The sequence below is a fragment of the Hyperolius riggenbachi genome, chromosome 4 (assembly GCF_040937935.1).
Source record: "Hyperolius riggenbachi isolate aHypRig1 chromosome 4, aHypRig1.pri, whole genome shotgun sequence".
Classification (NCBI taxonomy): Eukaryota; Metazoa; Chordata; class Amphibia; order Anura; family Hyperoliidae; genus Hyperolius; species Hyperolius riggenbachi.
The window spans coordinates 30,042,757-30,066,676 of NC_090649.1; the positions used below are offsets into that span (position 1 = coordinate 30,042,757).

At 45.6% G+C, this 23,920-nt stretch overlaps 2 protein-coding genes across 2 annotated transcripts in view; one reads left to right on the plus strand and one right to left on the minus strand.

The window, feature by feature from the left end:
- The window catches only part of LOC137570321 (snaclec trimecetin subunit beta-like), a 902,833-nt gene that overhangs the window by 437,334 nt on the left and 441,579 nt on the right, over positions 1-23,920 (minus strand). The gene's annotated exons all lie outside the window — the stretch shown is intronic.
- LOC137570320 (C-type lectin domain family 5 member A-like) overlaps positions 1-23,920 on the plus strand; it is a 106,817-nt gene that overhangs the window by 11,852 nt on the left and 71,045 nt on the right. The window contains exons 3-5 of the mRNA XM_068278965.1: positions 285-362; positions 9,169-9,246; positions 10,986-11,127. Of these exons, the coding sequence (XP_068135066.1) occupies positions 285-362; positions 9,169-9,246; positions 10,986-11,127 (298 nt within the window). The remainder of the gene's footprint in view (positions 1-284; positions 363-9,168; positions 9,247-10,985; positions 11,128-23,920) is intronic.

The window sequence follows — 23,920 nt, forward strand, 5'->3', positions numbered from 1 at the left end:
CCTTTAAGGACAAACCACAAAGGTAAGTAAACGTTTCATTTATGCACATAAGATAACGCGTTTCACAGGTGCTGGCCCGCTTCCTCAGGTCAGTATATAAAGTGACTTAGCATAAGGAGTAGAGTGTAGTCGCCTCCATCAGCCTAAATGTATGCAACAAGGCTATTCTGTGTCTATCATAAAGCGTGTTTGGGGGCCACACTTTAGTAAATTTATCATAATGCCTGAAAATGTGAAAGGTGTGCTTGATCAATAAACGCGTAATTTCATATTTTTTCTGACAGAGTCTCCTAAGTGAGGTCTCCTACAAACCACCGGAGACGGACAACAGTGGAGGGGATGACCATACATCAAGGCAAAGTGTGAGTATTTTGTTTTACAAGACATAAGACAAATAACATTTATATTACGCTTTTCTCCTGGCGGACTCAAAGCACCAGAGCTGCAGCCACTAGGATGCGCTCTATTGGCAGTAGCAGTGTTAGGGAGACTTGCCCAAGGTTTCCTACTGAATAGGTGCAGCTTACTGAGCCGGCAGAGCCAAGATTCAAACGCTGGTCTCCTGTGTCAGAGGCAGAGCCCTTAACCATTACACTATTCAGCCAACTAGTAAATAAGCATAACTTTATTTTTTATTTACTAGTTGAGCTAAGCCCGTATAAAAACGGGCTCTAGTTCTTTTCACGCCGCCACCGCCTGGCTCCCTGGCCTGTCTTCCTGTCCGTTCTGCACATGCGCAGTAGTGCAACACACGGACACGGACAGGATAACACAGGGACACAGGCATATTAACAGATAGGATTTTAGTATCTTGACTTCTCAACCCACTCCTTTCCCCTTCCTCCAGCTAATTTCAAAATGGACGTCCCCCACCGCCTATTCCTTGTAAACTCCAGGAAGTCAAAGCTGTAGCAATGATGTGGGGGCAAGTGTCACTAACTGTCCATAACTGCAGATAGGGGTCACTCATCCTTCCCTTTGCCCATGATTGGAGGAGAGATGTGGCTGCTATAGCTACAGTCCTTTCCCCAGGATACTGAGCACTGGGCGGGAGGGGGTGGGCATGGGTTTGGTAAGCAATGTGCCAAATTTTTTGTGATTCCCGGCACCCAAGCAAGCAACAAGCGCATTGTTCTCCCCATTACCCCGCCCACCGGAATGTGCTACGTCACTGCGTCGCTCATGTGCTTCCATAGCAACAGATGCATCGCTAGCCTGGAGGCTTGTCACGCGTCTATACAGCTTCGGCTATGCACTGTCACCTGAGGGATCGGGTATCGAAACTTTATCCCTGAACCTATGAGTGTGGCCCCTCAGAGTCAACTCATGTCTTTAAATGCGGATTCTTATAAATTATACATGTCTTGTGGCTAGTTAGATGCAGTTTAGGCGCTGATTATGTGTAAGTAGCCCCACATCATGTGTAACTTAGATGTGTCAGTATTTAATGTCAAAGACTTTTATTTACAATGTGTGAACAATTAGGGTGACACGACCACAGCATCTGCTACATAGGAATGGAACATACAGAATAAAATGGTAGTTGTAGAAAGAGTCAGCTAAATAATAGCAACCAATAACTAGGCAGTTTTATAAGGAGGGCTATCAAATCAATATAAAAAGTATCAATCAGTGGAACATTTTAATTGTAATGGTCGCAAAATATATCTGAACCCAAATTGCATAGCGAAGGCATGCATCATATTATGACGAAGAAAATAACATAAACACAAGTCTCAAAATTGAGACAGAACACCAGGAACTCCCAGTAAAGAGACATTCTGAATCCAAGGCAGCCATATCTTATCAAAATGATGGATCCTGTCCCACAAGTTTGCTTTAATTTTTTCGTTAATTAGGACCTCATGTACTCAATCGAATACAACCTTTTACGAGAAGGGTGTACGGAGCCATTGTGAAGCTATAGACATTTTTGTAGCGTTGGCAATAAATTGGATCGATTTGTATTTGGCAAAGGGTACGTTATCAGGTTGAAGGCCTAATGATCATACAGTTGGGTCAAGGCTAAGGTGAAAGGCTAAAATGTTATTGATCAGTTCAATTACTTTATTCCATAATTTAGAATCTGACAGGACCCCCATATGTGGTACATGGTTCCAACGTTCTGGCAACCTCTGAAAACAAGCCGGATCTCGGACTGAGTAAATCTGATGTAGCCTAGCTGGAACCATGTAAGCTCGTTGAAAAACACTTAAAGTGAACCAGAGATGAAGCACCCTCATGTATTTTACCATATTTATCAGGGGGAACATTAAAGAAAACACCTACCCTGCTTTCTGTTTCATCCTTCACTGCTCAGCCTGCTTCTTATCAGCCCTGATAAAATCCCCCACTGAGCATTCAGTCTGGCTTTGCTCAGGAATTTTTATAGCTGAGTCTGTGTTCTCTGGTGTCTTTTCAAGCCCAAGCCTGCCCCCTGCTGGCTCTGATCAGGAATCATTATAGCTGAGTCATTATAGCAGAGCCATAAGGGGGCAGGCTTGGGCTTGAAAAGACATCAGAGAAGACAGACTCAGCTATAATGATTCCTGAGCAAAGTCAGACTGAATGCTCACCATCAACAAAATCAATCTTTGCTTCTATCACAACCCACAAGAAAATCCACATTTTGGTTCAACGAAAATCCAATCAGACTATGTTTTTATGATCCATCAGACAAAAGACAAGACAAGTAACATTTATATTGTGCTTTTCTCCTGGCGGACTCAAAGCGCCAGAGCAGAGCAGCAGCCACTAGGGCGCGCTCTATAGGCAGTAGCAGTGTTAGGGAGACTTGCACAAGGTCTCCTACTGAATAGGTGCTGGCTTACTGAACAGGCAGAGCCAAGATTTGAACCCTGGTCTCCTGTGTCAGAGGCAGAGCACGCTTAACCATTACACTATCCAGCCACGACTTACATCAATGCGCACATTTTTTTCACTAGAAATTGGACCAGTAGTGACCATCTTTACTACTAATGGACTGGTAACATTTCCCACCCCCCACTTCAGTTCCCTTAACCTTGTACTGAGGGCATCCATCTGGACTCCAAGATGTCCTCCTACAAGCAACCTGGCCTCCCAGTGTCACTAAAAGAAGGGGACATCCAAAGTTTTTCAGGGGGGCCCAGTGATTTCTAGTTACGCCTCTGTATCAAAGAGTACCTAAACTAAAAATGACAGGCTCTCTTTGTAAGGATGGATGGGGAGATATTTAAATACTTACCTGTTCCAATGTCTTCGGGTCACAGGTTATGCTCCGCCCCCCTCCCCGGCAGTGCAGTAGCAGCCATGTTTCCAGATACTGCCGAAGCTCTGAAAACTTCTGTCTGCGTTGCTGTGCACGCCCATCTGCGTGGCCGCGGGCCCGCCCCCAGCTACCACATCCTGGTTCGTGGCTGCGGAGCTTGGGGCGGGCTATTGCCCTGAAGGCGGAAGTCTGTCTTCGGAAACATGGCCGCCACTGCACTGCCGAGGCGGGGAGCAGAGCAGCTCTTCTCAGGTCATGTATATAACCCCCTCATCTGTCTTCATGCAGGCAGAGCCTATCATTACAGGCTCTGTCTATTTCACTGGAAGTTTTCTTTAAAGGACTTCTGAGGCGAGGGTGCTTAAACAAATTTTACTCACCTGGGGCTTCTTCCAGCCCATAGCAGCCGTCTTGTGCCCTCGACGCAGCCCAGGTCCTCCGCATTGTCCCGCTTGCTGCCCGTGAAGATCGCCACCCCACCGGTGGGTCCGTGGGCATTTGTGCATTCGTCGACATCACCTGGCGTATACTGCGTCTGTGCAGTGGTTGTGTGCAGACGCAGTATGTGGCAGATGACGTGGACGCGCTGGGCACCAGTGCCTGCTCAAGCACAGAAGACCCGACCGTACGGCGGGGTTGTGATCTTCATGGGCGGCCAGCGGGACACCAAGGAGGACTGGGGCTGTGGCGAGGGCCGTGAGTAAAATTTGTTCAAGCCCCCTCACCTCAGAAGCACTTTAAGCAGAAAAAGTAATAAAAAAAAATGGAGTATGTGCTGATCTTTGCTGCATGAGTTAGTGAGGCATCCCAAGTGACGTCTGTGATTCTGACTTTTCTCACATTGCTATTTTTACTACTCTCAGGCTAGGTTCACATATAGCATAGCGTCTTTTCTGGCGGTTTCCGTAGGTGCGTTTGCATTAGGGTAATGCGTTTTTGGGGCGTTCGGCTTTTTTTTTACGCAGATGCGTACTGCGAGCATTTGTACGCGTTTGCAGTTCGCTAATAGAAAACACATACGTTTTCTATGCTTTTTTTTTTTAAATGAAATATATGCAAATAGGAAGCAGGGCTGTGGAGTCGGTACAAAAATCCACCGACTCCGACTCCTCAGTTTAGGATTCCACCAACCTCGACTCCGACTCCTCTGATTTGCATATTACAATCTTGTTGATTGAAAGTATGTAACATGAAATTCGTCTCTTAACTGCCAAGCTTAGGAATTTTACAAGACAACTGAAGTGAAAAGGATATGGAGACTGCCATATTTATTCACTTTAGTCATGGACTAAAACTAGTCCTTGGTAAGAGTACTTGTAAAAGGTACAGACCGGAAAAAGAACATCTATCAGGCCCTAGGCAATGTAACGGTGGGTACATGTAAGAGTGATGTGCAGGTACTCTGCAGGGGAATGAGGAGATTCTTCCTCTATTACACATTCTTCATGCACAATCTGAACAAGGTTTAGGGCTGGAACCCACAAGAGCGTTTTTTTGAGCATTTTGGCAGCGCTGCGATACGCTAGCGTTTTGCCAAAACGCTCAGCTGATGTTAATGGGTGGGGCAACTTCCACAGGAGCGTTTGCGTTTCCCAGAAACGCAAACGCAGGGCCTGCAGCATTTTGGGAGCGTTAGCGCTTCAATGTAAGGTATTGAAACGCTAGCAGAAACGCTCAGCAAAACCTAAACTGAGCGGTTTTGCGGTTCAGCACACTGTAACAAAATTAAAAATAATTCACAGGACCAATCAGGATAAAAACGTGAAACGCAAAACGCTACATAACCGCTGAGCAAAAAAATACACTGTTGCAAAACACGACCGAAAACGCGCATGAATCCGCTTGCAAACCGCTCAGACAAAACGCTAGCGGTTGCGTTTTGCGTTTGCGGATTTCAGTGGGTTCCAGGCCTTATGGGTGACAGACAACACCTCTGTGTTCAATGTGCACAACATTCTCAGTGGATTCCCTGTAGCTCTGTGGAGAGTGCATATGTAGAGTATAGTACTACTGTGTAACTAAGTAAACCTGAGACAGATGAAATTAAAGTTTTATACACACCTGGGGCTTCCTCCAGCCCCCTTCAGGATAATTAGTCCCTCGTTGTCCTCCTCCACCACCTGGATCTTCTGCAATGAGTCCAGGTACTTGAGCCAGTCTGGCGTAGTGCGCATGCACACACTCCGCCGCCGGGAGCGTACTACACCTGTGCAGCACTATTGCGCAGGTGCAGAACGCTCCTGGCTGTGGAAGCGGCCGGACAGCGCTGACTGGCTGAATTACCAGGACTCATAGCAGAAGATCCGGGTGGTGGAGGACAGCGAGGGACTGATTAGCCTGAAGGGGGCTGGAGGAAGCCCCAGGTATGTATAAAACGTTTCTTTTCATCCTTCTCAGGTACCCTTTAATTTGTAGTCACCAAACCAAATTTTAACAACATATCAAATTATTTGATTTCATCAGCAAAGGGAGTGCATACATTTGCATAAACCAGCATCAATGCAGAATTATTTCCATCTCGTTGACCATCTCTATTAGTGACACGGCTACACATCAGGCTTTATTCTTACAGCATAGATGTTATTTAGTATATAAGAGATTCCTGTGTACACATCATATATACAGTCACAATCAGATATGTATATCTGACCTTAAAAATACGGGGACTGCTTTATTGAAGCAGCGCAAGTAACTAATTTTGATTGGTTTATTTCATTTTTGTGGACTAAGCACAGCTATTACTGTATATATACATTATATATGATGACTATTATCTGACAAATAGAACATTTTATCATATTTTGTATTTTAATTACAGTTTAAATTCATTAGGAGTCGGAAGTATTTTTTTTTCCGACTCCGACTCCAGACACCCAAAATTGCTCCAACTCCACAGCCCTGATAGGAAGACAACAAGAAGCATAAACACATCAGAGATCTTTACTTTTTAATTAAAAACGCAGCAGAAAAAGCAACGCATATGCGTTCCCATAGACTTTGCAGAACGCTTAGGGCCCTTTTCCACTGGAATTCGCAATCACAAATGACAGCGATTGCGATTTTTTTTCTTTATTCACTTTGTTATGCGATTGCGATTTTCATTTGCATTGCATTATCCCTCTTAAAATCGATCCAGAAAGCAATTGCGATTTGCTAAACGAATCACTATAGTGGAAAAAACTTCTTATGATTTCTATGATGAAGTAGCAACCCTAGCGATTCAAAAGTCTCTAGCGATTTTGTGATTCAGCTGTGTAGTGGAAAAAGGCCCTAACTGTAAATACGCATAGAAAATGCTTACGCTTTTTTACATGCTTTTTTTTCTGCAGCCCATAGACTTCCATTGCTGCATAAAACGCAGAGTTTTACGCTTGGCAAGCGTTTCTGCCATGTGTGCACCCGGCCTCAATTAGAATTGTCAGAAGTGCTTCATACTCTCTTTAAGCGTTAACGATTGTTACCACAGTCTGCCATCGCTGCTTGAACGCTCCGCTTCCTCTGCGTCCTGTCTTCAGCAAAGTAAACATTCTGAGCGGCGCGAAACCGCACCTAAAGGAAGGAACACATCCCTAGTGGCGCCAAAAGCCCAACCACGTAATTTTTTTAAGGGCAGCCTACGTAGCCCACAATGGACCTTCCTTACCCATAATGCACCTTGAAAAAGGCTTTCACTCGATAAAATATCACTAGACTCAGTATTTTATGACAGCTTATCGCATTCTTACCACATGATTACTGAGCACTAGCAATCTTTTACCGAACAACTGCCGACAGTGGAAAAAAATTGATGAATACTGCAGGGGACATGGTAAATTTCGGAAGCGGTAAATTAACCAGGGCTGTGGAGTCGGTCCAAAAATCCACCGACTCCGACTCCTCAGTTTAGGATTCCTCCGACTCCACGACTCCGACTCCTCTAATTTGCATATTACAATTTTGTTGATTAAAAGTATGTAACATGAAATTTGTCTCTTAACTGCCAACGCTTAGGAATTTTACAAGACAACTGAAGTGAGAAGGATATGTAGACTACTATATTTATTCCCTTTAGACTAAAACTAGTCCTTGGTAAGAGTACTTGTAAAAGGTACAGACCGGAAAAAAGAAAATCTATCAGGCCCTAGGCAATGTAAGTGTGGGTACATGTAAGAATGATGTGCAGGTACTCTGCAGGGGAATGAGGAGATTCTTCCTCTATTACACATTCTTCATGCACAATCTGAAGGTTTATGGGTGACAGACAACACCTCTGTGTTCAATGTGCACAGCATTCTCAGTGGATTCCCTGCAGCTCTGTGGGGAGTGCATATGTAGAGTATAGTACTACTGTGTAACAAAGTAAACCTGAGACAGATGAAATTAAAGTTTTATACATACCTGGGGCTTCCTTCAGCCGCCTTCAGGATAATCAGTCCCTCGTTGTCCTCCTCCACCACCTGGATCTTCTGCTATGAGTCCAGGTACTTGAGCCAGTCGGGCGTAGTGCGCATGCACACACTCCGCCGCCAGGAGCATACTACATCTGTGCAGCACTATTGCGCAGGTGCAGAATGTTCCTGGCTGTGGGAGCGGCATGCGGCCAGACAGCGCTGACTGGCTGAATTACCAGGACTCATAGCAGAAGATCCGGGTGGTGGAGGACAGCGAGGCACTGATTAGCCTGAAGGGGGCTGGAGGAAGCCCCAGGTATGTATAAAACTTTACTTTTCATCCGTCTCAGGTACCCTTTAATTTGTAGTCACCAAACCAAATTTTAACATATCACATTATTTGATTTCATCATCAAAGGGAGTGCATACATTTGCATAAACCAGCATCAGTGCAGAATTATTTCCATCTCATTGACCATCTCTATTAGTGACACAGCTACACATCAGGCTTTATTCTTACAGCATAGATGTTATTTAGTATATATAAGAGATTCCTGTGTACACATCATATATACAGTCACAATCAGATATGTATATCTGACCTTAAAAATACGGGAACTGCTTTATTGAAGCAGCACAAGTAACTAATTTTGATTGGTTTATTTCATTTTTGTGGACTAAGCACAGCTATTACTGTATATATACTGTATTTATACATTATTTTTAATGACTATTATCTGAGAAATAGAACATTTTATCATATTTTCTATTTTAATTACAGTTACAAATTCATTAGGAGTCGGAGTCGGTGCATTTTTTCCCGACTCCGACTCCAGGCACCCAAAATTGCCTGACTCCGACTCCACGACTCCGACTCCACAGCCCTGAAATTAACGACAAGAAAATGTTTACCGCAAACACTTTGATGAATTGAGGCCTTTGTCCCCGGGTGCTAAAAAGCCTAGCTATGCCTCTACATAAAGCGTGTTTGGAGGCCACAGTTAGAGAGACTCTGAAGTCTCGAAAAATTCCTGTTTTTACTTGAGTATCTTCATTAGCACTAATGCCCTACCTAAAACGCTGCATCCCCGCCGCTGAAATCGCTATTAAACCCCCCAAATCCCTGGGTAAAAATCCACGACTTTCCTGGTGGAGGATTTTGCTGCCCGGGGAGGCAGAGCTTTGGGCTGTAGCTCTGCCTCCATTCTCATCAATCAGCCCTGATCGTCGCCTCTCCCCGCCCCTCTCAGTGAAAGAAGACTGAGCGGGGCGGGAGGAGGCGGCGATCAGCGCAGATTGACGGAGTAGAGGCAAAGCTCTGCCACTACAAGAAAGTGCTGCCCAAATCTCCTCCCGGGGATTTTGGGGTGAATATTAGCGATTTCAGCCGCAGGGATGCGGCGTTTCAGGTAGGACATTAGTGCTAATGAAGATACTGAAGTAAAAACTTTTTTTTTGAGACTTCAGACTCTCTTTAAGTAAATCTCTCATAATGCCTGAAAAAGCTTGACCAATAAACATATCATTTTCCTATTTTTTTTCTTATAGAATCTCCAAAGTGTAGTCTGCCACAATCCCCCGGAGAGGAACAACAGTGGAGGGGATGGCCATACAACAGGGCAAAGTGTGAGTATTTAGTTTTACAACTTATACCTGACTTTATTTGTTGACTTCTGAACCCACTCCTTTCCTCCAGCTACGTTTAAAATGGATTTATTTTTGAGTTCAGGGTTCCGGCTCCCTTTAAACAGGGAAGTTATCAGGCTCCCAGGGTGATGCTACACTATTGTGAGATGTGTTCCCAGTATTAGGTAGCTCCCAGTATCAGTTAGCCAGAGCTAGCTTCCCAACCTATATAAAGTAAAGGTGGTCATACATCAGGCGACTTGGTGGCCGAATCACCATCCAATTTGATTATTATAATGGAATTGGATGAAAATCAGTGCCGCCAAGTGCATGCCCGACCGACAAAGCGCCCAATTTCAGGATGGAAATTGGTCACATTGTCGATCGCGCATGCTGCAAGATGTCAGGCCGAAGTTGGTTGGTCGGATGTACGGTGGCTGATTTCGGAACGAACAATGAAACCCCCGCCGCTGCAATGTATGCCGCCCCCCCCCATGCGTGTGCGTTTATACATTACCTGCAGCAGCCTTCCACGCAGTGTCCGGCCATCTCGCCGGGATCGAACAGCCGCATACATGCTGGCGGCGTATAGTGTCTGACGTCAGACACTATGCGCCACCGTATGCAGCTGATAGACTCCGGAGAGATGGGCGGACACCACACAGAGAGGCTGCTACAGTAATATAAATGCACACACTGGGGGGCACAGTTATACATTTTGGGGGCAGCGGCGGTGTGGATGCGGTGGGCTCAGCTGATTCCCTGAAGATCGCATGCTGAAATCGGACGGGAATCGGCCTGTAGTTTATGGGCAGCTTTGACAAAGACAAATTTATCTCTAATCAGATTCGATAAGAGATACATTTGTTAACACACCAAGATTTTAAACCGGTTTAAAATCCATAAAATCAACACTCCCCACCCGACGGAAGAAGATGGATCCAGCACTGTCCCCCTGACGATGAGCGTTCCACGATCCATCTTCCACCCGGCGGGTACACACAATGGGCGCAAACAGGAAGTCAGGCGATTGCTGTAATTTGTGCTGAGCCGTCGATGATCTTAAATATCTGATCCACCGTTTGCGTGATTGCATGCCTGTACCCACACCGCGTGATCGCAGACAAGATCAAAGAAATTGCCGTCCATCGGAAAAAATTGCATAGTGGGTACGGGCCTTTACACTTATCATACAACCCCCTGATGCACACACACAGGAATCTCGTACAACCACAGCATTACTGAAACGTTCCCTTTTGAACAAGCCAGGTTCTCCTAAGAATTCTCAATAACAGTTCTTAATACCAGAGTCTCAAACAGATGCAATGTAAGCAGTCTAATAAAGCAAGCCGCAAGTTTTACGAATGCCAGAAAGGTTATACACTGTCACTTAAACAGGTTCAGCGGTTTTGCTCCGCTCTTATCCTCTGCAGATTGTTGTCCAAACCACAGACTGTCACAGATTGTGGTTTCCTGATTTCAGCCTCTGCATAGGAATTAGTCACTGTGGTGTAGGTCTCTGTTAGCGGTGCTGGGCTGTGTAAGTGAGTGCATAGCCCACAAATGCTCATAACACCCCCGGTTAGGTAGCCAGCCAGAGAGCCCCTTTGTATAGGTACAGTGTGTCGCCTGGCAACAGACCACTCTCTGATCAGAATGGATGATTCAGATCTATCTGATGGTTGATCTATGTGTATGGGCACCTTAATAAACCACTAACTCATCTACTGGTGTTTCAGGGGGAGAACAACTTCAGAAATTGCATCCAGGGAGCCTTCATCTGGTTGAGGGAACACCCAGTGACCACAGGGATCGTTGTGGTGGGCCTACTGTTCATCATTGTTGGGGTGCCCCTGATCTGCATCTATAGTCAGCCAGCAGGTGAGATTCATCCCCTATATCTGTATATATGAGATTGTGTATGAAGATATGAACATGTCATGTCTAGTAGTGTATGTAGACTAGCTAATTTGGTGCCACTCGGCACAACACGAGTCAGTGCAGACATGGCTGCTTGCAGAGGTGGTTGAAGTGTTAGGCAGGAAACACACATTTCTTTTTTCGAGAGGGAAGTGGGGAGTCCGGCACTCCACAGTCACATTTTCATTCACGTTTTCTATGCATGATTTTTCGTGTGCATTTGCAAAGAAATACATTGAAATTGGAAATGTACATAATGTTGGGCACATACATAACGTGTTTTCCCAAAAATAAGACACTGTCTCATATTAATTTGTGCTCGGGCTTATTTTCGGGGGATGTCTTATTTTCTTACGGTAGAAAATCGGACGCTATGCTAGTGTATGGGGAAGTGTGCAGTCTCTTACCGCACCTCCCTTGGCTCCAGTATCCTAAGATGGTCGGGGCCCTTTGACCCATTCCCCGCACATGTGCTGTATGTGGCTTCTTTGTAACCACGTCGGGGTTGCATAGGCATGTGTGCGCACATTATTATTTTTTTATTATTTATATAGCGCCAACATCCTCCGTAGCGCTATACATAGTACCAACAAACAATGGGGAACAAATATACATGAGAAGTAAAAGACACTGTACAGTCATGGCATTGAATAGAATAAATACAGATACATACATAGTTGATATGTGGTTGGTACATGTACATATGTTAAAATAACAGCAGTATGAGAAACACTAGGAGGAGGTCCCTGCCCTTGCGAGTTTACAATCTAGAGGGTAGTGGGGAGGAAACATCAGGGAAGGAAACACAGGGGTTAATGGGTAAGCCAGTGTGCCTTCAGTGCTGCCTATAGCAAATTATAGGCTTGTCTGAACAGGTGTGTTTTCAGAGTACGTTTGAAGGTTTCCAGACGCGTGGCATGACGAACCGGCTGAGGGAGGGAGTTCCAAAGGAAAGGGATAGCCCGTGAGAAGTCTTGGATGCGAGAGTGAGAGGAGGTGACTAGGCTGGAGGACAAAAGGGTCTCCTGTGAGGAACGGAGGGTCCGGCCGGGGGGTATCTGGAGATTAAAGAGGAAATGTATGGAGGCGATAGCTTGTGTAGAGCTTTGTATGCAAGTGTGAGAAGTTTAAACTGGATCCTTTGGGCAACTGGTAGCCAATGGAGGGATTGGCAGAGAGGGGCTGCCTCAGAGGATCTAGAAGAGAGGTGGATGAGACGGGCCGCAGAGTTTAGTAGGGATTGGAGAGGTGCCAGTCTGCTTTTTGGTAGACCACAGAGTATGGTGTTACAGTAGTCAAGACAGGAGATGATTAGGGCATGCACAAGCATTTTAGTTGCTTCTTGCGAAAGGAAGGGGCCGATTCTGGAAATGTTTTTGAGATGGAAGAAGCAGGATGTAGTTAATGTGTTGATATGTGGTATAAAGGAGAGCTCAGAGTCCAGAGTTACCCCCAGGCAACGAGCTTTAGGGGTTGATGCAATTGGGGTGTTATCTACATTGATTGTGACAATGGGAAGTGGAACAGAGTGAAGGTGGAAATATCACAATCTCCGTTTTACTCATATTGAGTTTAAAGGGATACTGTAGGGAGGGTTTCGGGGGAAAATGAGTTGAACTTACCCGGGGCTTCTAATGGTCCCCCGCAGGCATCCTGTGCTCGTGCAGCCACTCACCGATGCTCCGGCCCGCCTCTGGTTCACTTCTGGAATTTCAGACTTTAAAGTCTGAAAACCACTTTGCCTGCGTTGCCGTGTCCTCGCTTCCCCTGATGTCACCAGGAGCGCACGGCGCAGGCACAGACCATACTGTACCCACATATCCTGTGTTGGCTGGCTGGGGGTTCCTGTGTGTTCAGTGTCCCGCTGAGCAAAGTAGTAGTACCCGACCGCACTCCCCTAGTCGTATTTAAGGTGTAACGATCCAGTCACCAGAGCACCAGGTGGCAATCGGCAATTTGTATGGCAAAAAAATCAGCACACTCAGTAGTATGTTGCAAAACGTCAAGCTCTTTTAATACAAAAAGTTTCCATAAATACACTTTGTGTTCAACAAGGACCAGCAACTCGCAGTAGATAGGCGCCAAAGACACCCAAAGCCTATCAAATACCTACTGGCCAACTTGTATAAAGCAAAGCTGTTAGACCCAAGCAGGACGCAAGCCGCATACCATACTGCAAAGCATTCTGGGGCCCTCCCCTCGGCTGCTAATGAGACTACAGGATCGAGTTTCAGCAGCTTGTAATCAGTCCAGCTCTTAGCACTGATAAATCTCCAGGCAGAGTACACTGCAGGAGTCCGCTATTGTTCCTAGCCACATGGCTAATTAATATTCACTGCACACTGTGTTATTCAGTACAAGCTTTTCTGTGATCAGGAAGCAGGGAGGACATGACAACACATTTGGCTTCATAGGAGACAGACAAACATGGAACCTGCCATGAGCTGTCAGGAGCATCATTCTCTGCATATACTATATACAAATTCTGTGAAATCCAAACGTGGACAGTGAAATGCATATGTAATGTAAGTACAGCCTATATTTAGCTACTGATATATGTGTTTATTTTCTCTGAGACCTTATACCTAACAGCTCCTCTTTAAGGGCAATGATGGGAAAAAGGCAAAAAAACATTTTTTTTTTCAAAAAAGAGAGAAAATATTAAAAATGCAAAAGTACTGTCATTTTTAAGAGTTTACAATTTTTCCTTTGCATTTTAAAATTGGATTTTCCTAAAAACTACAAGTTTTTTGTTTTTTTTTTAATTTTTATTGCCTTGTTCCCACCCTTCACCCTTAATATAGGTAACAAGTAACAACAGCATGTAGGGTGGCTTTGCTGCTAGCGGTAACTCCTAAAGTCGGCACAAAATGACACGAAAATTACGGGAAATTGTGCATGGCTTAAACAAAATCAATTGAATGTCCAAATTGTAATTAGGTATGGCTGTAATTGCCAAAATGTACACGTAATCGTAATTAGCAGATTGTGATCATCACTTTTCTCTTATTGGCTTACAAACTGTGAGCTCGTCCTTAGGGATGGCCCTGCTTAGGAGAACTCATGGAGAAGCATGTGATCAGTTTGATCAGCTGACAGATTTGTAAGGCTCTGATTTGCTGCTCAAGATCATGTGTTAAACCAGGAAGTCATCACAGCAAATCAAGACATTACAAATCTATCAGCTGATGAAACTGATCACATGCTTCTCCATGAGTTCTCCTACTCAGGGCCATCCCTACGTCATATCTAAGTGTTAAAGGGAAGGTCCGAGTAACTAAAAAAAAATAAAAATCCACTTACCTCGGGGCTTCCTCCAGCCCCTGGCAGCTGTCCTGTGCCCTCGCCGCAGCACTGGTGGCTCCTGGTCACCTCCGGTGCTGATGCCGACCTCCCCAGGTCGGAATCTACTTGCAGCTTCCTGCGTTCCAATGTGCAGCTTACTGAGCCATGCTGACGTCAACCACTGTACCTGCGCAGTACAGTCCGGATGACGTCAGTGCGACTCTGAGGCGCAGTGGACATTTTGCGCCAGAGGGGACCCGGGCCACCAGCTCTGAGCGGAGCTGCAGCGAGGGCACAGGACGGCTGGCAGGGGCTGGAGAAAGCCCCATGTAAGTGGATTTCTTTATTTGTAAAGTCCTTAGATGTGTCCTTTAAAGTGAACCCAAGGTGAGAGTGGTATGGAGGCTGCCATATTTACCGTATATACTTGGATACAAGTCGACCTCATGTATAAGTCAACCCCAATATTTAAGCCTCGTAAGCTGGAATTTTTTAGTGTCTCAAGTATAAGTCTGCCCCTCAAAGTTAACGCTGCTAGGGATTTTAATCCTCCCTCACACCCACCATCACCCAAAAGGCATCCCTTCTCTCTATCCTGTATAGCCCTCATGTGTAATGAAATTATTTGTATTGGCTGTATGTAACGAAAAATTCGCAACGCCGGATGGATTGCGGAAAAAAGGTCGCATCCAGTCCGGCAAGCGGACTTTCCAACACGGGAATGCGGAAATTCGTCCGCATCCGCTGCGCAAAACCTTCAGAGCGCTCGGCGCCAAACTCACTAGCATGCTGCTCACCAGGGCTCTGCCATCTTGCCTCTAGGGGGTGCGCGCGCACGCCAGACACGCCTTTATACTCTTAGAAAGCGTGTCAGCTGACCTAGAGGTCAGCTGACGTTTTAGCCTGCTCTGATTGGTTGCTGCCTGGGGTGGATACTCCTCTCCCAGGCAGTATATAAGGAAGTGATTTTCAGTCACACTTCGTCTGTGTTTGCGATACCCTGTGTCAGCACTCAGACCTAGTCTGCCTTGTATTTGAGATTGTGTTATATATTTGTTTATCGCCAATACAGTGGAGGAAATAATTATTTGACCCCTCACTGATTTTGTAAGTTTGTCCAATGACAAAGAAATGAAAAGTCTCAGAACAGTATCATTTCAATGGTAGGTTTATTTTAACAGTGGCAGATAGCACATCAAAAGGAAAATTGAAAAAATAACCTTAAACAAAAGATAGCAACTGATTTGCATTTCATTGAGTGAAATACGTTTTTGAACCCCTACCAACCATTAAGAGTTCTGGCTCCCCCAGAGTGGTTAGACACTTCTACTCAATTAGTCACACTCATTAAGGACACCTGTCTTAACTAGTCACCTGTATAAAAGACACCTGTCCACAGAATCAATAAATCAAGTAGACTCCAAACTCTCCAACATGGGAAAGACCAAAGAGCTGTCCAGGGATGTCAGAGACAAAATTGTAGAACTGCACAAGGCTGGAATGGGCTACAAAACCATTAGCAAGAAGCTGGGAGAGAAGGTGACAACTGTTGGTGCGATTGTTCGAAAATGGAAGGAGCACAAAATGACCATCAATCGACCTCGCTCTGGGGCTCCACGCAAGATCTCACCTCGTGGGGTGTCAATGGTTCTGAGAAAGGTGAAAAAGCATCCTAGAACTACACGGAAGGAGTTAGTGAATGACCTCAAATTAGCAGGGACCACAGTCACCAAGAAAACCATTGGAAACACATTACACCGCAATGGATTAAAATCCTGCAGGGCTCGCAAGGTCCCCCTGCTCAAGAAGGCACACGTGCAGGCCCGTCTGAAGCTTGCCAATGAACACCTGAATGATTCTGTGAGTGACTGGGAGAAGGTGCTGTGGTCTGATGAGACCAAAATAGAGCTCTTTGGCATTAACTCAACTCGCTGTGTTTGGAGGAAGAAAAATGCTGCCTATGACCCCCAAAACACCGTCCCCACCGTCAAGCATGGGGGTGGAAACATTTTGCTTTGGGGGTTTTTTTCTGCTAAGGGCACAGGACAACTTAATCGCATTAACGGGAAAATGGACGGAGCCATGTATCGTGAAATCCTGAACGACAACCTCCTTCCCTCTGCCAGGAACCTGAAAATGGGTCGTGGATGGGTGTTCCAGCACGACAATGACCCAAAACATACAGCAAAGGCAACAAAGGAGTGGCTCAAGAAGAAGCACATTAAGGTCATGGAGTGGCCTAGTCAGTCTCCGGACCTTAATTCAATAGAAAACCTATGGAGGGAGCTCAAGCTCAGAGTTGCAAAGAGACAGCCTCGAAACCTTAGGGATTTAGAGATGACCTGCAAAGAGGAGTGGACCAACATTCCTCCTAAAATGTGTGCAAACTTGGTCATCAATTACAAGAAACGTTTGACCTCTGTGCTTGCAAACAATGGTTTTTCCACTAAGTATTAAGTCTTTTATTGTTAGAGGGTTCAAAAACTTATTTCACTCAATGAAATGCAAATCAGTTGCTATCTTTTATTTAAGGTTATTTTTTCGATTTTCCTTTTGATGTGCTATCTGCCACTGTTAAAATAAACCTACCATTGAAATGATACTGTTCTGAGACTTTTCATTTCTTTGTCATTGGACAAACTTACAAAATCAGTGAGGGGTCAAATAATTATTTCCTCCACTGTATATACACATATTATACTGTCTTGATTTATCGTGTATGATTGTGTGCTTGTCTTGACTACTCTTCTGCTTCCTGATACTGTACTTCGCCAGCCTGTACCGTTATCGACTATTGGCTTGGTTTCCGATTATTCTCTTGTCTCACGTTTCTGTACTGCTGCCGCCTGATCTGTTGCCGAACCTCATTTTGTCTGACCTTTCTCCCTTCAGTGGAACGTCTCCCACTGTAGGGTTCTATCAGAGGCTTGCCTCTTTTGAGACGACCGCCACTAGCAAACCCTTGCTGCTAGAGGCCGAGACTCCTCCACTCCGTCCTTTGGAGGATCTCACACACGGGGTTCCCATTCAGAGGTAACCACACCTCTGAGGAATTACTGTGTGGTGGATTTTTCCACAGACTTGTATTTACGCTGTATATTATTGTTGTCTGCTGTTCCAGTTTGCCTGGAGGTTGTATCTCTGTGCCCTATAGAGATACTCGATTGTACCAAGCACCCTCTTGCTTACGATTGTAATGTGTCGCGCTATACTTGCATTATTGGTGATTCTGCAGATCACCATATAATCAGGTATACATCTGTATTATTGGTGATACTGCAGATCACCAATAATCAGAATAGCGGTGCTTGCTGACACCAATCGTTGCATAAACACAGACCAGAAAGAAGTAAGATGGAGGAGGTGGTAAATCAGCTTCAGACCGTAAGGGCGGAATTAGAATAGCTGAAGATTACTGTGACTGCATAGCAGGCTCAGATTACTCAGCTGACCGAGACTGTCCGGAGGCTGCAACCACCACTTAACGTTCTACCTCCCCCGGCTGCTAGTGAGCCTAAAATGAATATTCCTGAGAAATTTTCAGGCGCTAGGGCAGATTTCCAGAATTTCCGCCACAGAATGTTGTCTTACTTTCAGATGAGACCTGTGTCCTCGGGAACCGAGACTCAGAAGGTTACTCTCATCAAGACTCTGTTGCATGCAGACTCCCAGACTTGGGCCTATGGCTTACCTGATGAGCATCCTGCCCTTTCTTCTGTCCAGGAGTTTTTTAAGGCCATGGCGGTCATCTACGATGATCCGGATAGTGCCGCCACGGCTGAACATAAACTCAAAAGCCTTAGACAGGGACGCAGTACAGCAGAGGAGTATGCGTCAGAGTTCAGGAAGTGGGCAGTCTCCTCTAGATGGGAGCGGTATGCACTCCTGGATAGATACCTAGATGGGTTGTCAGAGGCAGTCACTGACGTGATGGTTAGTCACCCAGAGCCCAAAGACCTAGATGAGGCTATATCACTATCTATTAAAATAGAAAAGGGCAGGTACCCTATGTACTCCAGGGCTTCAGGTGCAGCTAGGCCACGGGTGCCTTACGGAGGCTGAGAGGTCAAGATGACGCAAAGAGGGTCTCTGCATGTACTGCGGAGAAAAGGGCCACATTGCACAAAACTGTGGTAGGAAGTCGGGAAACTCCTTAGCTTAGGTGTGGTTGGGGGTACCACCCTAAGCGGAGTAGTTTCACCTCCTAAACAAGAAAAAATATTATTGCCCTGCTCCTTAACCACTTGCCGACCGCCCACAGCCGATGGGCGGTGGCAAAGTGGACGCCGAAAGGACCGCAATACGCCCAAGGGCGTTGCGTCCTTTCGGCATGCCGGGGGAATGATCGTGTCGTTGATGACGCGCGCTTCCCCCGGCAACTGGCTCCGCCCACCCGCAGACCGTTCGGAAGCGCCGGCGGGTTGTTAACCCCGCGATCGCCGCTACAAAGTGTATAATACACTTTGTAATGTATACAAAGTGTATTATACAGGCTGCCTCCTGCCCTGGTGGTCCCAGTGTCCGAGGGACCACCAGGGCAGGCTGCAGCCACCCTAGTCTGCACCCAAACACACTGATCTGCCCCCCCCGCCCCCTGATCGCCCACAGCACCCCTCAGACCCACCCCCCAGACCACTGTTTGCACCCAATCACCCCCCTAATAACCCATTAATCACTCCCTGTCACTATCTGTCAACGCTATTTTTATTTTAATTCCCTAAACTGCCCCCTGGGGACTCCTGATCACCCCCCCACCCCTCAGATTCTCCCAAGACCCCCACCCCCCGTGTACTGTATGCATCTATCCCCTCTGATCAACTGTCAATCACCCATCAATCACCCCCTGTCACTGCCACCCAACAATCAGCCCCTAATCTGCCCCTTGCGGGCAATCTGATCACCCACCCACACCATTAGATCCCAAATGTATTGTTTACATCTGTTCTCTTCTCTAAACACCCACTAATTACCCATCAATCACCCCCTGTCACTGTTACCTATCAGATCAGGCCCTAATCTGCCCCTTGCGGGCACCCAATCACCCGCCCACACGCTCAGATAGCCCTCAGACCCCCCCTTATCAATTCACCAGTGCATTAATTACATCTGTTCTTCCCTGTAATAACCCACTGATCACCTGTCAATCACCTGCCAATCATCTATCACCCATCAATCACCCCCTGTCACTGCCACCCATCAATCAGCCCCTAACCTGCCCCTTGCGGGCAATCTGATCACCCACCCACACCATTAGATCGCCCGCAAACCCGCCGTCAGATCACCTCCCAAGTGTATTGTTTACATCTGTTCTCTTCTCTAAACACCCACTATTTACCCATCAATCACCCCCTTTCACCACCTGCCACTGTTACCCATCAGATTAGACCCTAATCTGCCCCTTGCAGGCACCCAATCAACCGCCCACACGCTCAGATTGCCCTCAGACCCCCCCTTATCAATTCGCCAGTGCATTATTAACATCTGTTCTTCCCTGTAATAACCCACTGATCACCTGTCAATCACCCATCAATCACCCCCTGTCACTGCCACCCATCAATCAGCCCCTAACCTGCCCCTTGCAGGCAATCTGATCACCCACACAATCAGATCGCCCGCAAACCTGTCGTCAGATCACCTCCCAAGTGCATTGCTTATATCTGTTCTCTTCTCTAAACACCCACTAATTACCCATCAATCACCCCCTATCACCACCTGTCACTGTTACCCATCAGATTAGATCCTAATCTGCCCCTTGCGGGCACCCAATCACCCGCCCACACTCTCAGATTGACCTCAGACCCCCCCTTATCAATTCGCCAGTGCATTATTTACATCTGTTCTTCCCTGTAATAACCCACTGATCACCTGCCAATCACCTATCAATCACCCATCAATCACCCCCTGTCACTGCCACCCATCAATCATCCCCTGTCACTGCCACCCATCAATCAGCCCCTAACCTGCCCCTTGCGGGCAATCTGATCACCCACCCACACCATCCGATCGCCTGCAGACCCGCCGTCAGATCACCTCCCAAGTGCATTGCATCTGTTCTCTCCTCTAAACACCCACTAATTACCCATCAATCACCCCCTGTCACCACTACCCATCAGATCAGACCCCTATCTGCCCCCAGGGCACCCAATCACCCGCCCACACCCTCAGACCCCAGCCCTGATCACCTCGCCAGTGCATTGCTTGCATCTATTCCCTCCACTAATCACACCTTGAGACACCCATCAATCACCTCCTGTCACCCCCTAGCACACCTACCCATCAGATCAGGCCCTAATTTGCCCCGTGTGGGCTCCTGATCACTCGGCCAAACCCTCAGATCCCCCTCAGACCCCCTTCTGATCACCTCCCCAGTGCATTGATTGCATCTATTTTCCCCTATAACCACCCCTGAGACACCCATCAATCACCTCCTGTCACCCCCCTAGCACTCCTATTCATCAGATCAGGCCCAATACAACCTGTCATCTAAAAGGCCACCCTGCTTATGACCAGTTCCACAAAATTCGCACCCTCATAGACCACCTGTCATCAAAATTTGCAGATGCTTATACCCCTGAACAGTCATTTTGAGACATTTGGTTTCCAGACTACTCACGGTTTTGGGCCCGTAAAATGCCAGGGCAGTATTGGAACTCCACAACTGACCTCTTTTTAGAAAAAGGACACCCCAAGGTATTCTGTTAGGTGTATGACGAGTTCATAGAAGATTTTATTTTTTGTCAAAAGTTAGCGGAAATTGATTTTTATTGTTTTCTCACAAAGTGTCATTTTTCACTAACTTGTGACAAAAAATAAAATCTTCTATGAACTCACCATACACCTAACGGAATACCTTGGGGTGTCTTCTTTCTAAAATGGGGTCACTTGTGGGGTTCCTATACTGCCCTGGCATTTAAGGGACCCTAAACCGTGAGGAGTAGTCTAGAAAACAAATGCCTCAAAATGACCTGTGAATAGGATGTTGGGCCCCTTAGCGCATCTAGGCTGCAAAAAAGTGTCACATGTCGTATCGCCATACTCAGGAGAAGTAGTATAATGTGTTCTGGGGTGTATTTTTACGCATACCCACGCTGGGTGGGAGAAATCTCTCTGTAAATGGACAATCGTGTGTAAAAAAAAATCAAAAAATTGTCATTTACAGACATATTTCTCCCACCCAGCATGGGTATGTGTAAAAATACACCACAAAACACATTATACTACTTCTGAGTACAGCGGTACCACATGTGTGGCACTTTTTTGCACCCTAAGTGCGCTAAGGGGCCCAAAGTCTAATGAGTACCTTTAGGATTTCACAGGTCATTTTGCGACATTTGGTTTCAAGACTACTCCTCACGGTTTAGGGCCCCTAAAATGCCAGGGCAGTATAGGAACCCCACAAATGACTCCATTTTAGAAAGAAGACACCCAAAGGTATGCCGTTAGGAGTATGGTGAGTTCATAGAAGATTTTATTTTTTGTCACAACTTAGCGGAAAATGACACTTTGTGAAAAAAAAACAATTAAAATCAATTTCCGCTTACTTGTGACAAAGAATAAAATCTTCTATGAACTCACCATACTCCTAACGGAATACCTTGGGGTGTCTTCTTTCTAAAATGGGGTCATTTGTGGGGTTCCTATACTGCCCTAGCATTTTAGGGGCCCTAAACCGTGAGGAGTAGTCTTGAAACCAAATGTTGCAAAATGACCTGTGAAATCCTAAAGGTACTTATTGGACTTTGGGCCCCTTAGCGCACTTAGGGTGCAAAAAAGTTCCACACATGTGGTATCGCCGTACTCAGGAGAAGTAGTTTAATGTGTTTTGGGGTGTATTTTTACTCATACCCATGCTGAGTGGGAGAAATATCTCTGTAAATGAACAATTGTGTGTAAAAAAATCAAAAAATTGTCATTTACAGAGATATTTCTCCCACCCAGCATGGGTATGTGTAAAAATACACCCCAAAACACATTATACTACTTCTCCTGAGTACGGCAATACCACATGTGTGGCACTTTTTAGCAGCCTAACTGCGCTAAGGGGCCCAAAGTCCAATGAGCACCTTTAGGCTTTACAGGGGTGCTTACAATTTAGCACCCCCCAAAATGCCAGGACAGTAAACACACCCCACAAATGACCCCATTTTGGAAAGTAGACCCTTCAAGGTATTCAGAGAGGAGCATAGTGAGACCGTGGCAGATTTCATTTTTTTTGGTCGCAAGTTAGACGAAATGGAAACTTTTTTTCTTTTGTCACAAAGTGTCATTTTCCGCTAACTTGTGACAAAAAATAAAATCTTTTATGAACTCACCATGCCTCTCAGTGAATACTTTGGGATGTCTTCTTTCCAAAACGGGGTCATTTGGGGAGTATTTATACTATCCTGGAATTTTAGCACCTCATGAAACATGACAGGTGGTCAGAAAAGTCAGAGATGCTTCAAAATGGGAAAATTCACTTTTGGCACCATAGTTTGTAAACGCTATAACTTTTACCCAATCCAATAAATATACACTGAATGTTTTTTTTTTTCATATCAAAGACATGTAGCAGAATAACTTTCACGCTCAATTGTATAGGAAATTTTACTTTATTTGAAAAATGTCAGCACAGAAAGTTAAAAAAGTCTTTTTTTTTTTTACAAAATTCATGTCTTTTTTGATGAATATAATAAAAACTAAAACTCGCAGCAGCAATCAAATAGCACCGAAAGAAAGCTGTATTAGTGACAAGAAAAGGAGGTAAAATTCATTTAGGTGGTAGGTTGTATGACCGAGCAATAAACCGTGAAAGCTGCAGTGGTCTGAATGGAGAAAAAGGCTCTGGTCCTTAAGGGGTAGAAGGACTGTGGTCCTCAAGTGGTTAAACTGGGAAGGGCAGAACTTTCCTACCATAGCATTTGTGGATTCTGGGTCGACTGCTAATTTTTTAGATTTAAGTTTTGCTTTAAGTTTAAATATCCCTGTACTTCCGGTAGAAAAACATTTGTATGTTACAGCATGTCTACCTCTACGGTGATATTAGGGTTACCTTGGTTACGATTACACTCTCCTCAGTTTGATTGGGGGAATGGGCAGTTGACTACTTGGTCACCTTATTGCTCACAACAGTGTTTACAGAGAATAGTCTTGTGTTCTACTAAGGTTCAAGTGGAAGGAGTACCTCCGCAATATCAGGAATATTCAGATGTCTTTTGTTCTAAGGCAGCAGATCAATTACCCCCCCCCCCCCCCCCATAGACCTTTTGACTGTCCTATTGATTTCAAGCCAGGAACCATGCCTCCCAGGGGTCACCTATACAACCTCTCATCCCTGGAAAAATTGGCCATGGATGAGTACAACCAGGAAAATTTACAGAAAGGGTTGATCCGCCCTTCGAGATCTCCTGCAGGGGCGGGATTCTTTTTCGTTCAGAAAAAGGATGGAGGTTTGCGCCCCTGTATCGACTACAGGGGTCTAAATAAGATC